The sequence below is a fragment of the Haliotis asinina genome, chromosome 6 (assembly GCF_037392515.1).
Source record: "Haliotis asinina isolate JCU_RB_2024 chromosome 6, JCU_Hal_asi_v2, whole genome shotgun sequence".
Lineage (NCBI taxonomy): Eukaryota > Metazoa > Mollusca > Gastropoda > Lepetellida > Haliotidae > Haliotis > Haliotis asinina.
This window is the reverse complement of record NC_090285.1, coordinates 38,078,721-38,099,568: the sequence shown is the minus strand read 5'-3', so window position 1 is coordinate 38,099,568 and position 20,848 is coordinate 38,078,721. Positions and strand designations below refer to the sequence as shown.

The window sequence follows — 20,848 nt, the reverse complement described above, 5'->3', positions numbered from 1 at the left end:
TATAACAGTAACCACTACATCTCGGAAGCGGTCAAATTGTGTACAAGACATTAGCTTGTTAGGTTCATGTGTGAAGATCATAGTGCCAAAAGCAGTAAAATTAAGATATCGAAGAAATTATCTCACCCTTCATGGTTTATCAACACTATTTCAACAATTATGGAAAGTGAGTGAGTGAGTGAGTGAGTTGATATTTAACATCGCATCGGCAATATATCAACCATATCGTGACGAGAAGATTTAGCACTGAAATGGAATGTATGTATATTATATAACCTGTCGACGAAGGACAGTAAAACAACTAGAAATATATCACAACTAGAATTGAAACTAGAGTGGAAAGTTAAAACTGATGTCACTATTTGGACAATGCGATTTGAAAACAGGGCATAGATCGCCAACAACAGAAAATTGATCACCAGTCTAGGGACCATTTCGGATTTTCAGTACCTTTGCTACAAAAATGGGCCCTAGTTGGATTCACACCATCGCTGTTGGCGATTGTAGGAAATGTTAGCCACAGTTCAAATTGAAATTCAAATACAAGAATACTACGTCTAAAAATTTATTAAACCTGGTAAGTTTAAATTAACTTCAAAAGTTTTGCGACATACGTACAAATTATGGAAAGAAACTATTGAGAAGTCGAATTTCATACATTTGCTAACTTGTGGCCAATCTGTGCTGTGGAAAACTGAAGGATAAAGGTTCGTTTTGTTATTTTAAACGGTAGTGTTACTAATTATTCAATTAAGGACAATGTCCCTGACAAAGTATTACATCACTTGACACCTGCTTATATCTCAATACATATATCACAGAGTAAATATCTTCTCACAACTGCAGGTATAAATATCATTAATTATATGAGGGATTGCTGGAAGTTGTTGAGGAAAGTAACAAAAACTGAATGACATTCAAGGTATAATTTTATGTATACCTCTCAGATTGTATGTTGTTGCAATACTTTTTCTGTTTTTACTCTGGGTGAAAGATATTACAGTTACCGTTTTGATCATGTTGTTTTCAAAGTATATACAGCATTTAGACTGTCACATGTTTTCATACTTACAATCTCAAAAGTAAGTGCATTTTGCGTGATAGACCAGGTGTACATGGGTAATGAATGGTAAAAAAATGTACATTTCCAATCGATGTAGATGAAAAATGTAATCATAAGATGTGTAGACATATGTAAAGATTGTACGTTTATATTATTCAACATTATGCATGTTTTGTTTTCTTTTATTTGACCATAAGAAAAGGTTTTGTTGCAAGAGAACATGTAGCAAGCTGGCATAAAATAAACTGAACACATTATGCATATTTTACTTTCTTTTGTTTGAATATAAGCAGAGTTCTGGTTACTGGAGAACACAAGCAGGCTTCCATATTATAAACTGAATCATGATTATAGAATAGACCAACGTAGAATATCATGAAATGTTACAGTGCACTTTGGCCCAGTCATCTGGCATTGTGTCTAACGTCACGATAGGAACATCGATGGTATGTTAGGTATGATGTCTGATGTCAAATGTATAAGTAAAATGATTCTTTCTTCCACTGAAGACCCGTGAAGGTCCGGGGTAGAACAGGCCTTCAGCACACCCATGCTTGCTATAAAAGGCGACTATGCTTGTCGTAAAAGGCGAGTAACTGGATCTGGTGTTCAGGTTCGCTGACTCGGTTGACATATGTCATCCGTCCCCAAATACGCAGATCGACGCTCATACTGTTGATCACGGGATTGTCTGGTCCAGACTCGATTATTTGCAGACCGTTATACAGACATATACCTGGAATATTGCTGAATGCGGCATAAAACTAAACTCACTCACTCTTCAACTGCAGTGGGATTTAATGAAACAATTGTAACCTTTCATAAAATACCAAAGTACAGTCTTGCATGACAGAGTTTAATTCCAGAAAACCTATAAAAATGAGAACTGGTGGATTATGACATGTCACAGCATTGTTCATTATTAAAGGTATCCTCGTAATACTACTTCGGTGGAATAGTCTCTGAGGATCACAGATAGCTGCACAGTCCAGTGCAATTTGCATATCATGTGACCGGTCTCTGCCCTTGTTTGTAAACAAATGCACTTCTCAACATACAAGCCAACTCTCAGAACACACGGGCCATGTGAGCCTTTCGATGCTGTGCACATGTGACTTTATCATTACAACTACAATGTGACAGTAAAGTGCATGGCAATTACAGTGTGACAGTAAAGTGCATGGCAACTACAATGTGACAGTAAAGTGCATGGCAACTACAATATTATATGTGACAGTAAAGTGCATGGCAACTACAGTGTGACAGTAACGTGCATGGCAACTACAATGTGACAGTAAAGTGCATGGCAACTACAATGTGACAGTAACGTGCATGGCAACTACAATATTATATGTGACAGTAACGTGCATGGCAACTACAATGTGACAGTAAAGTGCATGGCAACTACAATGTGACAGTAAAGTGCATGGCAACTACAATATTATATGTGACAGTAAAGTGCATGGCAACTACAATGTGACAGTAAAGTGCATGACAACTACAGTGTGACAGTAAAGTGCATGGCAACTACAGTGTGACAGTAAAGTGCATGGCAGCTACAATATTATATGTGACAGTAAAGTGCATGGCAACTACAATGTGACAGTAAAGTGCATGGCAACTACAGTGTGACAGTAACGTGCATGGCAGCTACAATATTATATGTGACAGTAAAGTGCATGGCAACTACAATGTGACAGTAAAGTGCATGGCAACTACAGTGTGACAGTAAAGTGCATGGCAACTACAATGTGACAGTAAAGTGCATGGCAACTACAGTGTGATAGTAAAGTGCATGGCAACATAAATGGAATATGAAAGGGGCGTATCCCTGGCTCTGGTATGGGACATCGATAATAGCAAATGGAATCATATAACAAATTTGTGTGGGTGGGTGTGAGGGAGGGAGAGAGTTTGATGGTCTGTCATAGATAGACAGGTATGTCATAGGTAGACAGATATTATGAAGTTCTTGTTATTAATCGACTCCTCCAGAGCAGAAAATACATGACGTGGAGCCTTCTGGATTACGGCTTTAGTCATTAAGTGCTGGGTGAAAGCGGACGAGTTGATATAGCCAGTGGCAAAACAAGACATCTTTTATTCACAATAACTGAATACAATGGTAATCTGAAATTGTAACTACAAGTATATGTCTGCCATTGTTCTGAGCCGCAAGTATGTCTTTGTCAATATAGATAACCGTGGGTAGTGTAAGGTAAAGGAACAACTCTATGATCATTGAAGACCTCCACAAAATTAACCATTCTAAAATCTTCGGAACACAAGACTTTTAAAGCACAATACAAAATATTACATAAAGCGTCAAAGGAAATCCACATTCAACAAACGTCTAGCATCTAGGATCGTATCAAATATTATTTGATATATTAAGGAGGAAATGTTCCATATCTTGATGGTGTTGATGACATCGATCAGAGTTTCATCAGTTGCCCTGGATGAAGTCTGGTGAGGTCTTTTTCAAAAGGGTCCATTGTATTCTCTTCAGAAATCCGAGCAAAGGAAATCTCTTCAGAAATCCTAGCACATTCCTGGAAAATAAACATAGATATGATTGATTTATGTTGTTTAACCCAAAATGAAGAGACCTAAACATGTCTTAACCATCATCATCTCAGCCTTAAAGTTGTGTGTCTTTGTCAATACTGAGGTTTACCTTTCGACCCTGTAGAAAAAGTAGGTTTTACTGCAACTAAAAACAATATAATTGGAATTTATAAAATATTTCATCATTTGATTCCAGTCCATCGTTAAACCACTTATACACACACTTCCTTCTGTCTGAGTGTCTCATTTCTTGGTTTTTAAATAACTAACAATCATCCAACGAATTAGGACTATAATTAGGGTTCAGAAACCCTGCATCGGTAATGCGACCCAATCACCCTGTGAGTAAAGAGGTTTCGTTTGTGACAGTTGTAACTCATGTAGAATTATTCTTTTAAGAATGTCTACAGGCGATAACCTAGGCTATCTGTCAACTTATCAGTTACTACCTGACTGGGGGCACTCATCTCTATTCCGAGGCTGGTAGGGTTGGTAGTACTGCCCTGTGATGTCACACCCGTCGTTGATGTACCTTCAGTGAGGTCTCCACGGCTGCTTGTAAAGTCTGCAACAACAATAAGAATACTAATGCACACGCTCCTTTAAAGCGACCTATCATTTTATTGCTCCTCACCATCAATTTAAAGGTTGAGGAGGTGAGATCGAATTCCACAGATATGCCTGCTTCAGGTCTTGCATGTTAAGAGTGCATAATTCGTAAAAATGTAAATTGTGTCTGCACAACTGAACCGAAAATCAGGTGTTCCAGGGTTTCCTGTTTTTCGCAATGTACTGCATGTTTACAGTACGGTGCGTCACTTCAACATGAACAAACTCACCTGAGAATTTATCGGACCTTTTTTGTTTTCTCTTTTCCTTGCTCTGAAAGGTAAAGTGACCGGGGTTTAAACCTTCTTCAGCTCGCATGTAGGAAGACTGTGCTATAGTTTGCCTGTGCTCCACCCCACTCCAGACAGATTGTCTACGCTCTAGATGAGTGAGTGGGTATGATCTTTACGCCACATGTCGCATTATTCCAGCAATATCACCACGGGAGACAGCCGAAATGAACTTCATACACTGTCCCCCATGTAGGGACCAAACGCTTCGACCTCAAGGCTACCCAACCACCCCTCTCTATATCACAGACATGATCACTCTCGCGAATATATAGCGGACATAGATATATCATAATCAAACACATCTCTGACATTGCATGAATTTGGAGTGGGTGACATTTTACACTTCTTTTAGTAACATTCCTGCAATATCATGGCAGGGACACCAAAAATAGATTTCCCGTGTGGGCAGTCGAACCTGGGTCTTTGAGGTAGCAAGCATTGCGCTTGGTCTGAAATTTATAGTATGGAACAGTCAACGACTAACTGTGTCATATACGAGTAAACGAGTTAAAACCTTTGACACTAAAATACTTTATTATACATTATTGAGGGTACTGTCAAACCAATGTGCCCACCTCGAAGGATTCACATATCTGTGATATGTAGCGCTGCAAAACCGTTCTCAATCCAGCAAGAACCTGAAACATTGCGCTTACAATTTCATATGTGCAAGTTAATAAAATTGCAACTTTGTACTAAATTAGGAAGAAACCATTTGTCACGACTTAGCAATAGCGATTGAAGATTGAAGTAGAGGGTTGTTTCTTCAAGCCTTCAATGCGGCTATAAATATCCCGCAGGCATGGTCTGCATGAATTCAGGATTCGATCAAACAGATGTCTGTGACATAGGAGCCATAACTCAGCACGGCGATGTGTATGCCCTGGCTGAGCTCATGTTAGCTGCTTCTACCGATTTGAACAATAACATATAATATTCAGACTGTCCACGGCGATTAGCATTCATCTGCACCATCCATTACACACGCGAAACAATCACCACCCAGTCACTACTAAGGCTGCAGCCATGGGCGAGAGTATGGTTTGATTATTTGAGTAAGGTGAATGGTGAAACGTACTTTAGTTACGTCAGGGTACGGAAGGGGAAAACCGACTGTGGTACAGGTCCCCAAGGCCCTGAACGCTGGTTGTGCTATGCTTGGATACCTTAGCGTCTGTTCCCAATATGGATACGCATCCGGTCACGGTCTTCCCCAAACCGGACGTGCAGCCAGCTTGGAAAATAACGCCAGAATAACGAGGTACACAGTTACTGCTGAGAATGGGTAAGATACAGACTGCTACTATCCAGTCCAACTTTGGATTCGAACTCATAACCAATCAATTCTGGAAATACAGGAGTCCGCCATTCGCTGTGCCTTGTCACAGCACTACTGCTCTTGCCATACTTAAATTCATGTTCAGTAAGAGAACATTTGCTTTTAGCAAAATTCCAGGACATTTTCTGAGGAAGGCACCAGGATGAGCATCACATACTGTAAAGAAAAGGGAATATTCAGCACGACGAGTAACCGCTTTCACCCCTAGGCTACACCTCGGTAGTTAATCCATATGCAGTGACCCACCTTAGTGTTAAAAATGCAGTGCATCACGAAAATCAGGAAACCCTGAAACACACGAAATCCGATTTTACATTCCTTCAGATTATGCACTGGCAAACACATGAACTAATATATACTTAATAAACAGAGTATTTTCTATTTAATGTGTAAAACTTGTCTCCGGAAAATATTTTTACTAACCAGAGTTTGCGTTCATATTCAGATGTGACCCATATACAGATAGTCTTGAAGAATCTGGTTTTAAATGGCCTTCGAAAACCCCATGCTTGTACGGGACTGCTAACGAGAACGGGTAGTCAGGCTTGCTGACTTGGTTGATGCATGTCATCGTATACCAGTTATGTAGATCGATGGTCCTGGTAGCAGTCACTGGATTGTCTGGTCCACAGATTATTCGCAAAGCGCAAAGAAACACATATAAAGGACCATACAAAATGCTTGTATAACTTCAATTTTCATGCAACTTGACTTAAGGCGATACCTGTGACGAATTGAAGATGGCAAACAGGTACTGAAAGAAGACTGTGTCTTGGTTGAAGGCCAGTATACCAAACACCCAAGTGACTCCGAGAACTGGCATAAGAACACACAGGCTCCGAAAACTGATCCTAAAAGTCAAAGAACGGGATTTCACGGGATTGGCCCATGTGTAGGTGACTGTGAGCAATGGTATATATGTTCTTGAAGGGCAAACTTTAACATTTGTCTTAAAAAAAAGGGAAACACCATCGTCATAATTCCCTCCGTATCAAGCTGCAAATCATGCTACATTTAAGGTAATGTCTATTTATTATCTTCATTTGCAATACTACTGGGGCCGTGAAGGTCTAAATGTCTGCAGCTATTTTTAAAGCGATGATATTGAACAGATGTTTCCTTGGTTTCTTTCGAAAATAATAATCTGTTTGAATAAAAACATATTTTGTGTAATGGTGTCACAGTGAAATTTAAATGTTGAAAGATCTGAAAACTGATGTGCTGTTTGTTCTAAACTAATTGTGTGATTTCATCAATTCTTGTTACTCTTTCCTTGATACTGTATTGGTGTACCCTGCAAGAAATGTACTGTCTGGAAACTTTAGGGAAATAAACGGACATCCTAAAGAAACTATTCGAATTACACAGGCATTACATTTATGGACCTACCCTTCTCTTGTGTAGAGTATGTCTAGATGGTATTTATGTGATCTATATATTTATATTTTCTTGAGGAATGTCTATAAATAAACTTCAATAATAAGAGTAATTTGAGGGAGCCGTTGTGCTCTTGTTATTTGCAATGTTTCAACTGGAAAGACCTTCAAACGGGTAGCTACATGCAAAACACACGAGCTAAAAAATACACGCAGACAAAAGGATCTATTAAGCTAAGTTTATAACGATCGTGTATTGAAAGGAATAAACGAATATAACACACTACTTCCTGTATATCATAATCGAAATGCGTACTAAAATACACTTTGTGGCCCCTTTGCTTACAATTAAAGTTTTTAATTGCTTCTACGTAACATCAAGTTGCTACATGAATTGGACGTCAAGACGGGGGTCAGCTGAATATTTAACTGTACGGATGGTAATATAAAAGTGACTGGAATGGGACATGTCTGTGATGGTAAAAGGACGTTAAAATGGCTGTATTGTGATATCATGTAGCAGATTCACTTACATGAACTTCTCTCTGTTTCCTTTTCTGATCATCATTTTGGTGGAGAAGAGCACCCGCATGATGACGACAATGAGCACGGTGTTAGCCTGTGTGAAGGGACAATGTTCTGACAGTTAGTGGACAGTAGTTTGTGGTAGAAACAGTGGAGAGTACAGATACCAAGATAGCCTCTTCGCCTTTGGAGACTATATTGTACCACCATGTGTGTGCGTGCGTGCGTGCGCGCGCGCGTGCCTGCGTGTGTTTACGATTTTAAAGGTATGTATATGTAGGGATACTGATATGTTTCAATTGGTTATACTGATATGTGTGGTGGTGCATTTGTGCGTGCGGATGTATGGGTGGTTACATTTGGTGGTATGTATGACTGTCCGTATGGTTATATGTATGTGTGGATCTATTGCATGGCGTGTATTGTATCTATACGTGTGCAAACTGGTGTCATGTGTAATCATCCTTTATCACTAGTGCAATGGGTATGTGTTATGGATTCTATAGTGTCCCATAGCCGTATGTTATACTATGGATGGGTTATCAATCAAGATTTAATGGATGTTTGTGTAACTGCTGACACACAAATAAACAAATCTCTCTCACTATTCCCAGTCAACTGTAATGAATATTATAGTACAGGCACATTAGGCTTGCTATTCACAGGTGTTATTCACAGGTGTTTTGGGTGTCTCTTTTGGAGATGTCACATTCTTTAACTTTTCATTATCATGTGTCACAGAAGATTAAAGCGCTTGCGTGTTGCTTAGACTACTTAATTGATGGCTGTGGAGGTAAGCTTAGAGTTATGTCCTTTTGTGGTGTAAATTTGCTTAGACTACTTCCGGAAGGAAGGAAGAAACGTTTCGAAATTTGTCTTCAGCCATCGTTTATGCTGGATTTGCCCAGACCTGTATTAAGGTTGTATGTATAAGTGGTTGTTTCTAAGGTGCTCGACACACGACTCGGAACACTACTGTGGATGTACGGTGGTCTCTGTCTCCTAACATCGCCTCACCTCGACAACTCAATCTTCAATCAGAACATCGGCAAGAATCATGACTGCCGAAACTAAAAACAGTTATTCAATATTTTAGATATGTGACCTAATGTTTTAGACTTGTGACTCCATAACATTGATTGAGGAAGTCATTCATTGTAACCTTTCTTATCATTTATTCAGTACATTGTTGAATGTTTTAGAATTGTCTGCGTTCTGCTTTGTTAAAGTTGTTGGTGTAAGTGAACGTAAAATAGTTCGTTTTGTTTTTAGTATCGTTTTCCGCTTGTAGTACCTGTGTGAAATATGATATCACTGGATGTCAATATATGCGCAGGATAACACGCGTTTGTTATCTCTGACGACCTCAAGCAACCTGTTTTGCTGGTTCAAAGTGGACCCACAAACCTTTTGTCAAGGCAAATTGTTAACCTTAACATATTCAAAGATGGAAAGATAAGTATTTAATGTCATAACAAACTAGATCTTGGAGCATTGTCAGGTCGTGTCGCGATCGCGAAGCACAAGCGTCAAAATAAAAAATATCGATAAACTAGAAGGCAAAACCCCAATAATTGAACTCAACTATTAACAACCCAAGTTCTATATTTGACTCCTTTTTTGAAGTGATGTATGTTTATAAATTCAATACGACAGCTGTGAAGACGATGTGCAAATGTGATTCGAATGTTTTGGTTTTCAATGATTCGGCCATGCCAGCTTATTAGTAGGAATCTTTATACTGAGAATGTCCAAAATATCATGCTAAGTAAAATATTTGCACAGTTTCATATCTTTCCCATGTTGATGACATTACAAGTATGATGAAGAGGGCTGGTCCAGCAAGTGCGTACAAAACTCCATCCTCCACAGTCAACCAGCAGCTGAAACAACGCAACCACATCTTTAACACTGACAACATGAGTCACAACTTTCATACATTTTATTCATTTCACAGTGTTACGGATCAGTTCAGGTGTGAAGGAGTGAAATGGGTGTATAACTGACGCTAACCATTCATACTTACAACTGGTCGTTTCCGTATCCCTCCAGCTTAGTCACCCCCAGGGTAATACCGACTATAACTGCTGGCACACCTGTTGGGACGACAATTCATGATTAAATGACATTTTCGTACACCGACTGAAGCGAGTTTGTGTCGTATCAGAAATGTCAATACTGAATATACTGAAAAGCAGAAGAAGCGCAACTCTGGCTTTTTGTCAAGTTTTCAAATAGAAGACATAACAATGAATGCTTAGAGATTAACTATGTGAAGATCGATCTACGGAATGGGATAGAATGACATGACATTGTGTCAACCAGGCCAGCGAGCCTGACCACCCGATCCCGTTTGTCGCCTCTCACGATAATCATGAGTTGTTGAAGAGTGAGTGAGCGAGCGAGTTTAGTTTTACGCCGCACTCAGCAATATAACAGCTATATGGCGGCGGTCTGTAAATAATCGAGTCTGGACCAGACAATCCAGCGATCAACAACATGAGCATCGATCTGCGCAATTGGGAACCGATGACATGTGTCAACCAAGTCAGCGAGCCTGACCACCCGATCCCGTTAGTCGCCTCTTACGACAAGCTGAGTCGCCTTTTATGGCAAGCATGGGTTGCTGAAGGCCTATTCTACCTCGGGACCTTCACGGGTCAGTTGTTGAAGACAATTCTAACATGGATCTTCACGCTAGCATGCCGAAAAAACTGTTTCGATAGCGCAAACAATATCATAATACTAGTATTTGAAAGGGAGTGAAATATTAACACGCAACACTGTAGTTAGATCATTGTTTCATTATAATCGAAAAGAACACTCACAAAATTCAAACTATGTTGTGTATTTCACGTTTTTAAGACCAGTGTCACTTGAGTCATACGTATACATCACGTAATTAAACACCTAAGATCTGAATAAAGATCCCGATAAATACACCATGCGCACTGCCACCAGACACTGGCCTACTTTCTTACACAAATTTTGATTGTTTTAATTCACGGTAACTTGAATCTGATTCAACTTTTGACGTCACTCCCCCAATGCATTCTTTCTGGCGAGTCCGTGGCTTTATTACCCCAAGATAGAGCGAGAACAATCCCCGGTCTTGAACTGTTTCTTGACACAGTTAATGCCTGCCTGGCCATGTCGATCCCCTGGGCAAACATCAAACAAAAGACGACCAGGAGCAAGTAATGCAAAATGGCCGCCACCGCAGTGCATATGACCTGAAAGCAGAGGGAAAAAAAGACAAGAGCATATTTCATCATATCATATACTGAGTCAAAAAAGAACTTCACAAAATGTAGTCGTTAAAAAAAATAAATAATTTTTCTCTGATGAAACATCTATGTATCCGAAATGGGATCCCTGTCTTTCGACTCACGTGATCTTCTCATCGAAGTTTTCTTCATTTGCATGTGTTTGCGGTGGCCTCAAGAATTGAAAAAAACAAACACTTTTAAACCACAGTTCTAAAGGTACTTTAAAAGTCGTGATTGTCAAATGTGCAACGTGAACGTGCTGTTGGCATGTTGCAAGCGGGAAGATAAGTTATTGACGTCGCAAAAGCAATGGGATGCAGCCTCTGTACTTTGTATGACTTGCGAGGTCGTCTACCAGAAACTGGTACCACTTCTGATCGCTCAAGATCGGGTCGCCCACGTGTGACGTCACGAACAAGAGACCGTCAAATTGTCCTACGTTACCTACGTGAGAGATTTCTGCCGGCTACACGAACCAGGACTGAGATGTTTAGAGGTCGACTGTCCTCACAGACCATTCGAAATCGGCCAGTCTCCATTCCCGACGTCCATACTGTGACTTGGCATGCTGTATTCCCATATTTTGGAACGGCGGGGTAGCCTAATGGAACTGATTGTGGCACTGTCAGTGTATCGAGTACATCACACCGATCTCAGCAATGAAATAATAACAACTTAATCATCTTACCATCTCTTGTTCTTTTATAATGCCCTCAAGAAAGAATGTGAAGTTTCTTTTTTGACTCAGTATAGTTTGGGTTAAGTCATACGAGTGTCAATGTGGACTGTGTCACAAAAACATCACAAAGGCTACATAATATCAACACATGTATGACCGCTGTTTATGTTACAGCGTTACCTTGTTTTCCGTTCTCTCCACGCCAGCCAGGAAGACGCCGTATGCCAGGGTCAACGCCATGCAAAGGTTCACGAGGATGACGGACTTGGACGAGCGAACATTCCTGTATAACACAATGATTGAAAGGGCAAGGTAATCGATAGTGCGAGTACCTCAGTAACTCCAAAAGTTTTCTCAAAGACACCAATGTGTATGAGGCTACAATACCCCGTACGAATCGTGAATGGTAACTGATTTGAAAAAAAATGCTGGTTACTTAATTGAGCACCTAAAGGTATACTGAAAACAAGGGGACGACTATAAGCCCTAACAGTGTGTTGACGTAGGAACGTGTTAAGGACGTCGCTGTCATCTGTCAGTGGTACATCAAGGTCTGCCAGTCTCCTGTGTGTTGCAGTAAAAGTATGTTGACGTAGCGTTGTGTTAAGAAAGAAGCTGTCATCTTCATCAGTGGTAGATGAAGGTCTGCCAGAACACTGTGGCCTGCAGTCTGTCGTTGACGTTGGGCCATGTTAGCTGTTATCTCTGTCAGTGGTACATGAAGGTCTGCCAGTCTCCTGTCTGTTGCAGTAACAGTATGTTGACGTAGGATAGCGTTAAGGAAATAGCTGTCATGTATGTCTATCACACTATTGATTTTCAGTTGAAAATATCTCAAGTCAGCGGGTTTTGTCAAATACATAACATTGCTCTCTCAAAGAACACTTCTGCATGACATTTTAATTTTTTAGGTCGTTTCAAACTTTTCATAAATTACAAAGTGATAGTTTCGGAAAATATCCAACTACTGATTCTTGAAAATCAATAACATTGATGGTACAGTCTTCATTGGACCTTAATATTTTCACAAAACAGTACCCCACCGGAAATGACTCTTATACGACCTGTTTTATGTCATGATAGAATAAACATCATTACACGCAACAACAGATATTAAAATTTTCAATTACATAAATCACATATATACTTTCTTTTGCTCCCTAGTATATACTGGAACCCTGCTCTCCTACCTCCACAAACACGCGTGTGTCAGTACTGTCACCAAGCAGCCCAGGATAGACAAGGAACAGCCCACTATGGAGATGATCTTCAGGACTCGTAGGCTTTCTCCAGACTGGGAAAATCAAATAATCATATTTTATTGCCTTTTCTAGATCTGTTGGTCTGTTTAGATGTTTACAGTTGGTCTCTCGTACTGTTAGACCATTTCGATTGGTCTTCGAATAGTGCTAAACCCCACTTTGATGTTTCAAAAGTTCTTTGTTCAACTCGTGAACTGAACTGAAGTCTCCTTCGTTCCATTACAAATTTTATGAAACTACTGATACGTTAAACAATGTTTACCAAGTGGGGACGAATCACATGATAGTGATTATCACATGACCTTTGTCATATCTGTTGTTATTGCTGTGACCCCTTATATGTCGCATGAAATTTCGCGATTGATTCTGTCTCTTTAGGCGCTTTGACGATGGGAACTAAGGTGAGCTAATTTGAAGTCATAATCTGAGGCGTCCAAAATTATTTTACTATTATTATTATTACTGAGTTGTTCCCAGTAGTGGGTATTGACGAGTTATAAATCAGGGTGATCAGTTTACCACTACACGTGTTGGACTCATCAGAATAGCGAAGTTGGTCAAGTGATCACAATCACATCTAGAGAAGGAACTGTTTATGTGACGTCTCTTGCATCCATCAGTCCTCCAGGAACTGAAACAAAACATCATTCCACGTGGGTATTTGGCGATCCAGTTTGTTGTGATATGTTTTGTGGATCTCCCGACGTCATACCGGTTAAACGTAGCGTCCAAGTATATAAGCACTTCTACAACACTCGCGTATGACATGCCATTCACTCGTCCATAAAGGATTACATCTGTATTTAAAGATATATGTAATGGCTTTAAGTCAGTAGTGATTAACTGAAGAGACCTTCAATGTTTGTTATTTGTTTCGTTTGTTTTTGGTTTGTTTTTTTTGTTTGTTTTGGGGTTTTTTTGTTTCTTGTTTTTTTTTTGTTTTTTTTGTTTTGTTTTTTTTGTTTGTTTGTTGGGGTTTTTTTTGGGGGGTATGTTCAAGGAAGAATCTTTGATATCTCAAAATGTTACTGAGATATCAAGAAAGTATTTCGTCATATCTGCGACTGTGTTTAAGATATCAATAAAACAAATACTATCACCTATTGCATAATCATATAAGAAACTGATTTAAAACTGCTTAAATTCAATTAAAGACAAACGCGTTTTGTCCACAAACACAATTCATGTATCAGATTTCGTTGAAGACGTTATTTGTTCAAAATATATTCAATTTATTTTGACGTATCTTTGAAGCAGCTGAGAAAACAGCTTGCCATATGTATGTGTGTGTGTGTTTGTGTCCTATTCAGAACTAGCCCCGGTTTCTTATTGCTAGCCAATTCAGATCAAATTTGCCAGTTAAACATGGATGCAGTAAATTTCCATTTCTAGTATGGACCATTGCCATATAGCCCCCAAACAGCTTAATGTTGGCTCAAGGCCCAGAGCTTTGCCGTTTCTCCTAAACTATACTACATGTCTTGTTCATTTTCACACTTCATAAATACAATGAAACCTGCCGAAACCGGCACCTGTCTAATCCGGCACATTGTCAAAACCGGCATAGCATTTTGGTCCCGTAATTACAAAAAAAAAACCCTAATCTTGTCCTTTTCCTACTACAAGCCATGTGTTTTGAAACTGGTTTATAAATCCAAGTGATTTTATTATCTAATACACACATTATAGTCTGTGAAACGTCAACAAAACTAAAACTTTCTTTGTAAAGCAAGTGCTATCAAATCTGTCTAAGAGTAAATTATCGCTTGGCGTGTTTCCCTGTGACAACCCTGTAGTTCAAGGATGTTGATTCCACTGTGTTTTTCACTGGATGATAAACTTAATCATCGAAAACATCACCGTGCCGCTATCAAACCAACGCCCTGTCAACGTCCGCTCCACGTGGCTACAGTCTAACTATGCACTCTTGCAGTATGTTGACTTCAATGCTGTATCTTAAAATCGGAGGCCACGTGGAAACCCACCGTGTCGGTATTTATTGTCTCAGTTTGTAGCATGTAATCTGAGTCTGAGAAATATTATGTAAATTTTCTCCATTGTACCGGAAAAAACAAGTGCAAAGATACAGCACAACAGCATTTGTGTATCATATCTTATCTTTTTTAAAAATAATTTAACAATCTTTTCAAAGATGCCTGTTGTCGTAGTTTTGACGGGTAAATAGGCTATCTCAAACTTAATATCTGGAACCGTAAATTCACTATTTGACTATACGAAAGGTTGTACTGATACAGTGGAGGAGACTGGCGATTTAGACAGAAAAAATGACGTTTTTACCCGTTATCAAAGTTCCAATATCCACATTCTATTTCTGCATCATAAACCTGAAAATAGTATTAAATGGGAATACACACGCAAAACATTGATCAACCAAACACAAATGCACTGAATACTAATCTGAAATGGCAACAAAACCAGTTATTCCGGTTAAAGTGTAAGACAACGTAAGGAACCTCCTTGTACCATAGACCCGGGATAGAATAGGCCTTCAGCAGCCCATGCTTGCCATAAAAGGCGACTGCGCTTGTTGTAAGAGGCGACTAATGGGATCGGGTGGTCAGGCTCGCTGAGTTGGTTGACACATGTCATCGCTTCCCAGTTGCTCCGATCGATGCTCATGTTGTTGATAACTCGATTATTTACAGACCACCACGGTATGGCTGGAATATTGCCGAGTGCGGCGTAAAACTAAACTCACTCACTCACTCACTCACTCACTCACTCGCCCCTTGTACCATAACCAAACATCGATATTAACGGTATGAGCAGAGGATATCATTTTCCTTCGAATAAAACCCCTGGAGACTAGGTTCATGGCGATATTACCAATGTCAAACAATATGATGGCGAGGCACCGCCGAAGTTACCTGCATCCAGTCTTACCATGTTAGGGGTCCAACTCCAGAGGAACGACCATTAAGGGAATGAGCGGATATGTTTATGTGCCGTCTTAGCAATATTCCAACAACATCAGGGAGAGGGTATCAGAAATAGGCTTCACACATTGTAGCAAATGTACATGTACATTTGGGGAACCGAACTCGGTTTTCTGTATGACGATCAAAACCATCATGCTTACCCAGCGTCCCTTCATCATTAAAAAACATGACCCATATCAGTTCAAGTATAGATCTTACACGATGAGATAGCTCGTCACTCCGAAGATGTGAAAATTATCAGATATAGTGACACGTAATAATATATCTAGCAAAGACTATGCTTAAATACGATGAAGCAGATATTCCATAATGTAAAAAAAATGAACACAATTTGAAATATATTAACAGACCTGTCCATGGTAGAAATTAAGCGTTATGCCAGTGTCAAGCTCTGTAAGTCGTTTACCGTCAGCTTGAACAGCAAGAGATAGAATCTGAGATCGTATTTCTTTCTGTGTTGTCTTGTCATCTCCACTGTGAAAAAAACATATGATGATTTTTATATGGTAGTGAAATGTATTACGACACAATTCTGTATATGTTTTTCACAATAATCAATATTCCAAACCGTTTTAAAAACTACACACATACACACACACGCACACGCACACGCACACGCACACGCACACATACACGCAAACGCACATGCACACGCACACGCAAACGCACACGCACATATGTAAAGATGGGGATATGTCAGGTTCTGAAGTAACCCAGATCTGCTATCTGTCATGACATGGAAACACTGAGTAGTGTTTCTGAGTACATGCAAATATGAAACCTAATTTACCCGGAGTCATTTCTCTGCAGAAATTCGGCCATAGTTTCGTAATAGGCTGCAACGTATGAGACGTTTTCTGAAAATGAACCAAAAAATCATATTGAAGGTAACGGGATAAAAACTTTATAGAGCAGATTAAACAAATGGAAATGTAGCATTTTCACTAGCATAAGAAATATTACTCGGGTATGATGTACACTATACAAACACACGATGTCATATTCCCCTGTACTATTACTGTATGATAAGTTCGTAATGACGCTGATTGTATAACTATGTTTTTATAAGTTCTGAATTGAAGGTCACTGGCAGCAGTTGGAAAGTTTATAATAAATGTATAGATGACAAAGGATCAAACTAACCTAAGCCTATGAGTGCGAACAAGGAAAAGTATACTACTGTTATCCACATCAGGGATAGTAGATATCGGAATCAAGTGATATCGGAATCTTGTTAATCAATCCATGCAGGGGTGGACAAAATGTGGACACCCTAAGATAAATTTCATCTCACAGACATTCGTACAGCAGTGTCTCTATGTGTCGCAAACTCAAGAGCTTCCTCGTGTGTGTATGTGTGTGGGGTGGGGGGTGGGGGGGGGGGGGGGGGGGGGTTGGGGGCGGCTAGAAATTTAGTCAACACGTAAGATATTTACTTACCGTCGGGGTCATAGTTTTCTTGAGAAAGTCTTAAGGAACTCTTTACCCCTTCCAGGTTTTCTGTAGGAAAGGTGATGTCTTTCCTTTTAACCTTCGCGACTTCCATTACTTAAACGAAACGATAAAAACTGGAGAACATTTACAAAGAAAACAATAATGACATTGAGAAAATGGCCAAATGCAATTACATGTTACATTTTGGATAACACATTCTCAGAAAAGTACAGAATCTACGTACTATTGTTGGTCCCATCCGAAATTCGAATCCACACTCTCTGGGTATGTCATTTGATCACCAGCACACAAAGACAACCACCTAACTCACGTGGAAACCGCGATGGCTGAGTGGGTGAGACGGCCGATATTTTCTGTGCTAGTGATTGCGTGCTTCAATGCTAGTGTAGATATTGTGATTACTCCTCAGGCAATATAGAACTTGCATCTGGCATTTTCGACAACATACATTCGTGACAACAAAAGTTTCGACACAGTAGATTCGACTTATTATAGGTTATATAATTGTAAACATTGAAGTAATTTAATAGGACACAGAAGTAGTTTCAACAAAGCCGGTACAAAAATTCTGTATGAGATGGACCTCACAGCAATGTTCACGTGTAATTATCTGAAAAGCACTAAGGCACTGAGTTTATATGATATTCCCAACATCCACTGAACAGAGCACCACAAACATGTTTAAAATAGAAATATTTATCTTACAATTGGCTCACTGGGAAAACCAGACAATTGTTTGAATCCATTGTGGCGTATATCAGGGGCGAATATGCATGCTTATCTAAGAATAATTTTACGACGATATATTATTGATGTCCCACAACCAACACACAATTATAACATTTATATAAATTCATTACAGTCATACTCAGTCGTCGTATTTCAGTATCGTTGTATTAATGGATGAAAATCGAATTCATCTAGAAGGTGCCTACCCATGGTTGAACTGTTGATAGTCAGAGGTTTGTTCACAGTCTGTGATGCTGCAGCCGCCAAACCAAAGGACGTCACAGCTCTCATCAAAGACGACGCCTTTGTTGCATTCTACAAGAAACAGGATTGTTCATGCTCCGTTAAGCTTCTGCCTATACATACACAAAGAAAAAGTTAAGCATGCCCTGATTTGTTTGTGAATATTTGCCCCATTATTTGAAATAGTGATGCATGCTATAATTATGGGAAGAATAGAGTTTGCGCTAGACGATACAGCCAGTGACGCGTGACAATCGCAGTCGTGTCGCTTGTAGCATGTACGTGTAAAATGCTACCCTTGATTATCCCCCAAAGCAAAATGGCTCAACGGCATCTGTGGGTATTTAACGTTAGCTGAAACAGCCATTCAATCATATTCATTGATCATGGCACGGAGACGAGTGTCAACCGACCGTAGGAATAAGATTATTGGTGAGCATGCCACAGGAATGTCTTTTAAGGCGATTGGACGTAATTTGGGTTACCATTACACAATTGTTAGCCGTTTAGTCCGGAAACATGCATAGACCGGTGCGATGGTCTGTCCAAGATCTGTAAGACCTCCTGTTACTACACCGTGTGAATGCAGACGACAGATACGACACGAACGCCGACAGCCTTCAGTACAAGTCCTCAGATAAAAAGACTGTGGTTATCCAATCGACCTATCAGCACAAGAATATTCACCAATCGTTTCAAAGTGGCAGGACTGACGGCCAGAAAGTCATTAGCGTCGAAGAACCTACCATAAACCTGCACGTTTGGCACGGTGTTTGGCTTTGGAATCTCGGGACCTGGCGGAACATCCACTGATCTGACTAAAGCCGATTTCTACTCTACGTTGGGCGTACAAGTGTTTGGGGAGAGGGGCCATAAGAACATAGCTTATACCTCCAGGATCATTCTGCCAATTGTTGCCTATGGAGGAGAATCTGTCATGGTCGGGAATGCCTCTGTAACGATTGCAAGCTGGATTTAGTCACCATCAGGGGCAACTTAATGGGAGCTCAATACATCCACCACGTCCTACAGCCAGTCGTTGTCCCTAATTTCGATAAGCATCCACCTCATTACATGGATGACAACGAACGTCGATCACGTACTGTAGTGGATTACATGAGGGCCAATGCATTGACAACTCAACCCTGGCCAGCGTTAAGGCCAGATCGGAACCGTCTGGAACACGTGTGGGACATAATAGGACGGTGGAACCCTCCAGGACAGAATTTACGTCATTTGGAGGCAGCCCTGCAAGCTGAGTGGTTGTTATTGACGTGAGAGGGGATCCGACGCCTGACTCGTGGCCTGAGACATAGGGTGGAATGTGTCGTCCACCACACGGTATGGGTTAGTCTCACTCAACACGTACACTAGTGTCATCATGGAATATTTTCACGTGACAATATGAATGTCAACACCAATTCATTCACTTACATCTCCATACTTTTGGTGGCTTTGTTTCGGGGTAAAAACAGTACCTATGATAGCATGACGTAATCGCTATCACATTCTAATCACAGCTAACCGATGGTGCGTTTCTGTCGAGTCAGATGGTTGTCTAGCATTTCCGAGCAGTTAGAGCCACTTGGACCTGACATGTTTTTTGCCATTTAGCATTGAGAAATATCAAGATGCCTAACTTTCTGTGTGCATATAATTTGTTTCTAATTTTGAGAACATGTCCACAACCAAAAGGGAAGTATATGCGTGGATTGCATGCGTGTACCAATATTGCAGTGGGGGTATCCTTCTGACTTCAGTGGATGTTTGATGTTAATGAACTACAGCAGGGACAAACGGTTTTCATGTTACTACAGCCCTCGTTCTATTCTTACAGATCACCTCCGCCAGCATGGGTTGGGTCCAAAGTGAAAATGCATTCATTAGTTTCACTCGTTTACATGCCTATTACATTACACAACATTCACATGACACTGCGTTCAACTGAATGTGCATATGAGACAATTCCATTGAAGCCCTCCAGTTATACGATGGTCCCATAAGTATTACCATCACCCTACAGTTGACGATTCGCATATCATAAGCACCTGTTTATTTATTATTGGTGGTTCAATTAACTGTAATAATTAAAGGTTGACCGCAGTGCTAGCAATCGGTTTTCTCATAACTGAACACGAACAATTTTGCAGCGCTTGTTTGCATTTACAGTGTATTTCTCTACGTTGGTTTTGTCTGTTTCATTTCATAAGACTCCAACCTTATTCAAAGTCAAGAAATTTATGTTCCTAACTTGTCACCCTTTAAAATGCTAAATTTGCCCAATCTTTTCGTGCAGTTTGCATAAGAAACACCAAACGATTATATGGTTTTACTTTCGTTTTGTGCATTAACAAAGAAAACCAGGAACATTTTATAAATGATTAAATATTTCGACGATTGATTGGTTGTAATATGGTAAACATCAATTCTGAAAATGTCACTAATTCCAAACGCTATTATTTATCAACTATAAAAGAC

At 39.9% G+C, this 20,848-nt stretch overlaps 1 protein-coding gene across 1 annotated transcript in view; it reads right to left on the bottom strand.

Moving 5' to 3' along the window:
• Positions 1-3,498: 3,498 nt before the first annotated feature.
• LOC137287849 (adhesion G protein-coupled receptor B1-like) overlaps positions 3,499-20,848 on the bottom strand; it is a 135,106-nt gene continuing 117,756 nt past the window's right edge. The window contains exons 12-29 of the mRNA XM_067820231.1: positions 18,334-18,442; positions 17,384-17,491; positions 16,734-16,800; positions 16,294-16,417; positions 15,282-15,328; positions 13,503-13,614; positions 12,912-13,015; positions 11,902-12,004; positions 10,856-11,006; positions 9,800-9,869; positions 9,590-9,656; positions 7,782-7,867; positions 6,597-6,723; positions 6,119-6,160; positions 5,109-5,171; positions 4,471-4,513; positions 4,081-4,196; positions 3,499-3,615 (exon numbers count right to left, since the gene is read on the bottom strand). Coding sequence (XP_067676332.1) covers positions 3,499-3,615; positions 4,081-4,196; positions 4,471-4,513; positions 5,109-5,171; positions 6,119-6,160; positions 6,597-6,723; positions 7,782-7,867; positions 9,590-9,656; positions 9,800-9,869; positions 10,856-11,006; positions 11,902-12,004; positions 12,912-13,015; positions 13,503-13,614; positions 15,282-15,328; positions 16,294-16,417; positions 16,734-16,800; positions 17,384-17,491; positions 18,334-18,442 — 1,656 coding nt within the window. The remainder of the gene's footprint in view (positions 3,616-4,080; positions 4,197-4,470; positions 4,514-5,108; positions 5,172-6,118; positions 6,161-6,596; positions 6,724-7,781; positions 7,868-9,589; positions 9,657-9,799; positions 9,870-10,855; positions 11,007-11,901; positions 12,005-12,911; positions 13,016-13,502; positions 13,615-15,281; positions 15,329-16,293; positions 16,418-16,733; positions 16,801-17,383; positions 17,492-18,333; positions 18,443-20,848) is intronic.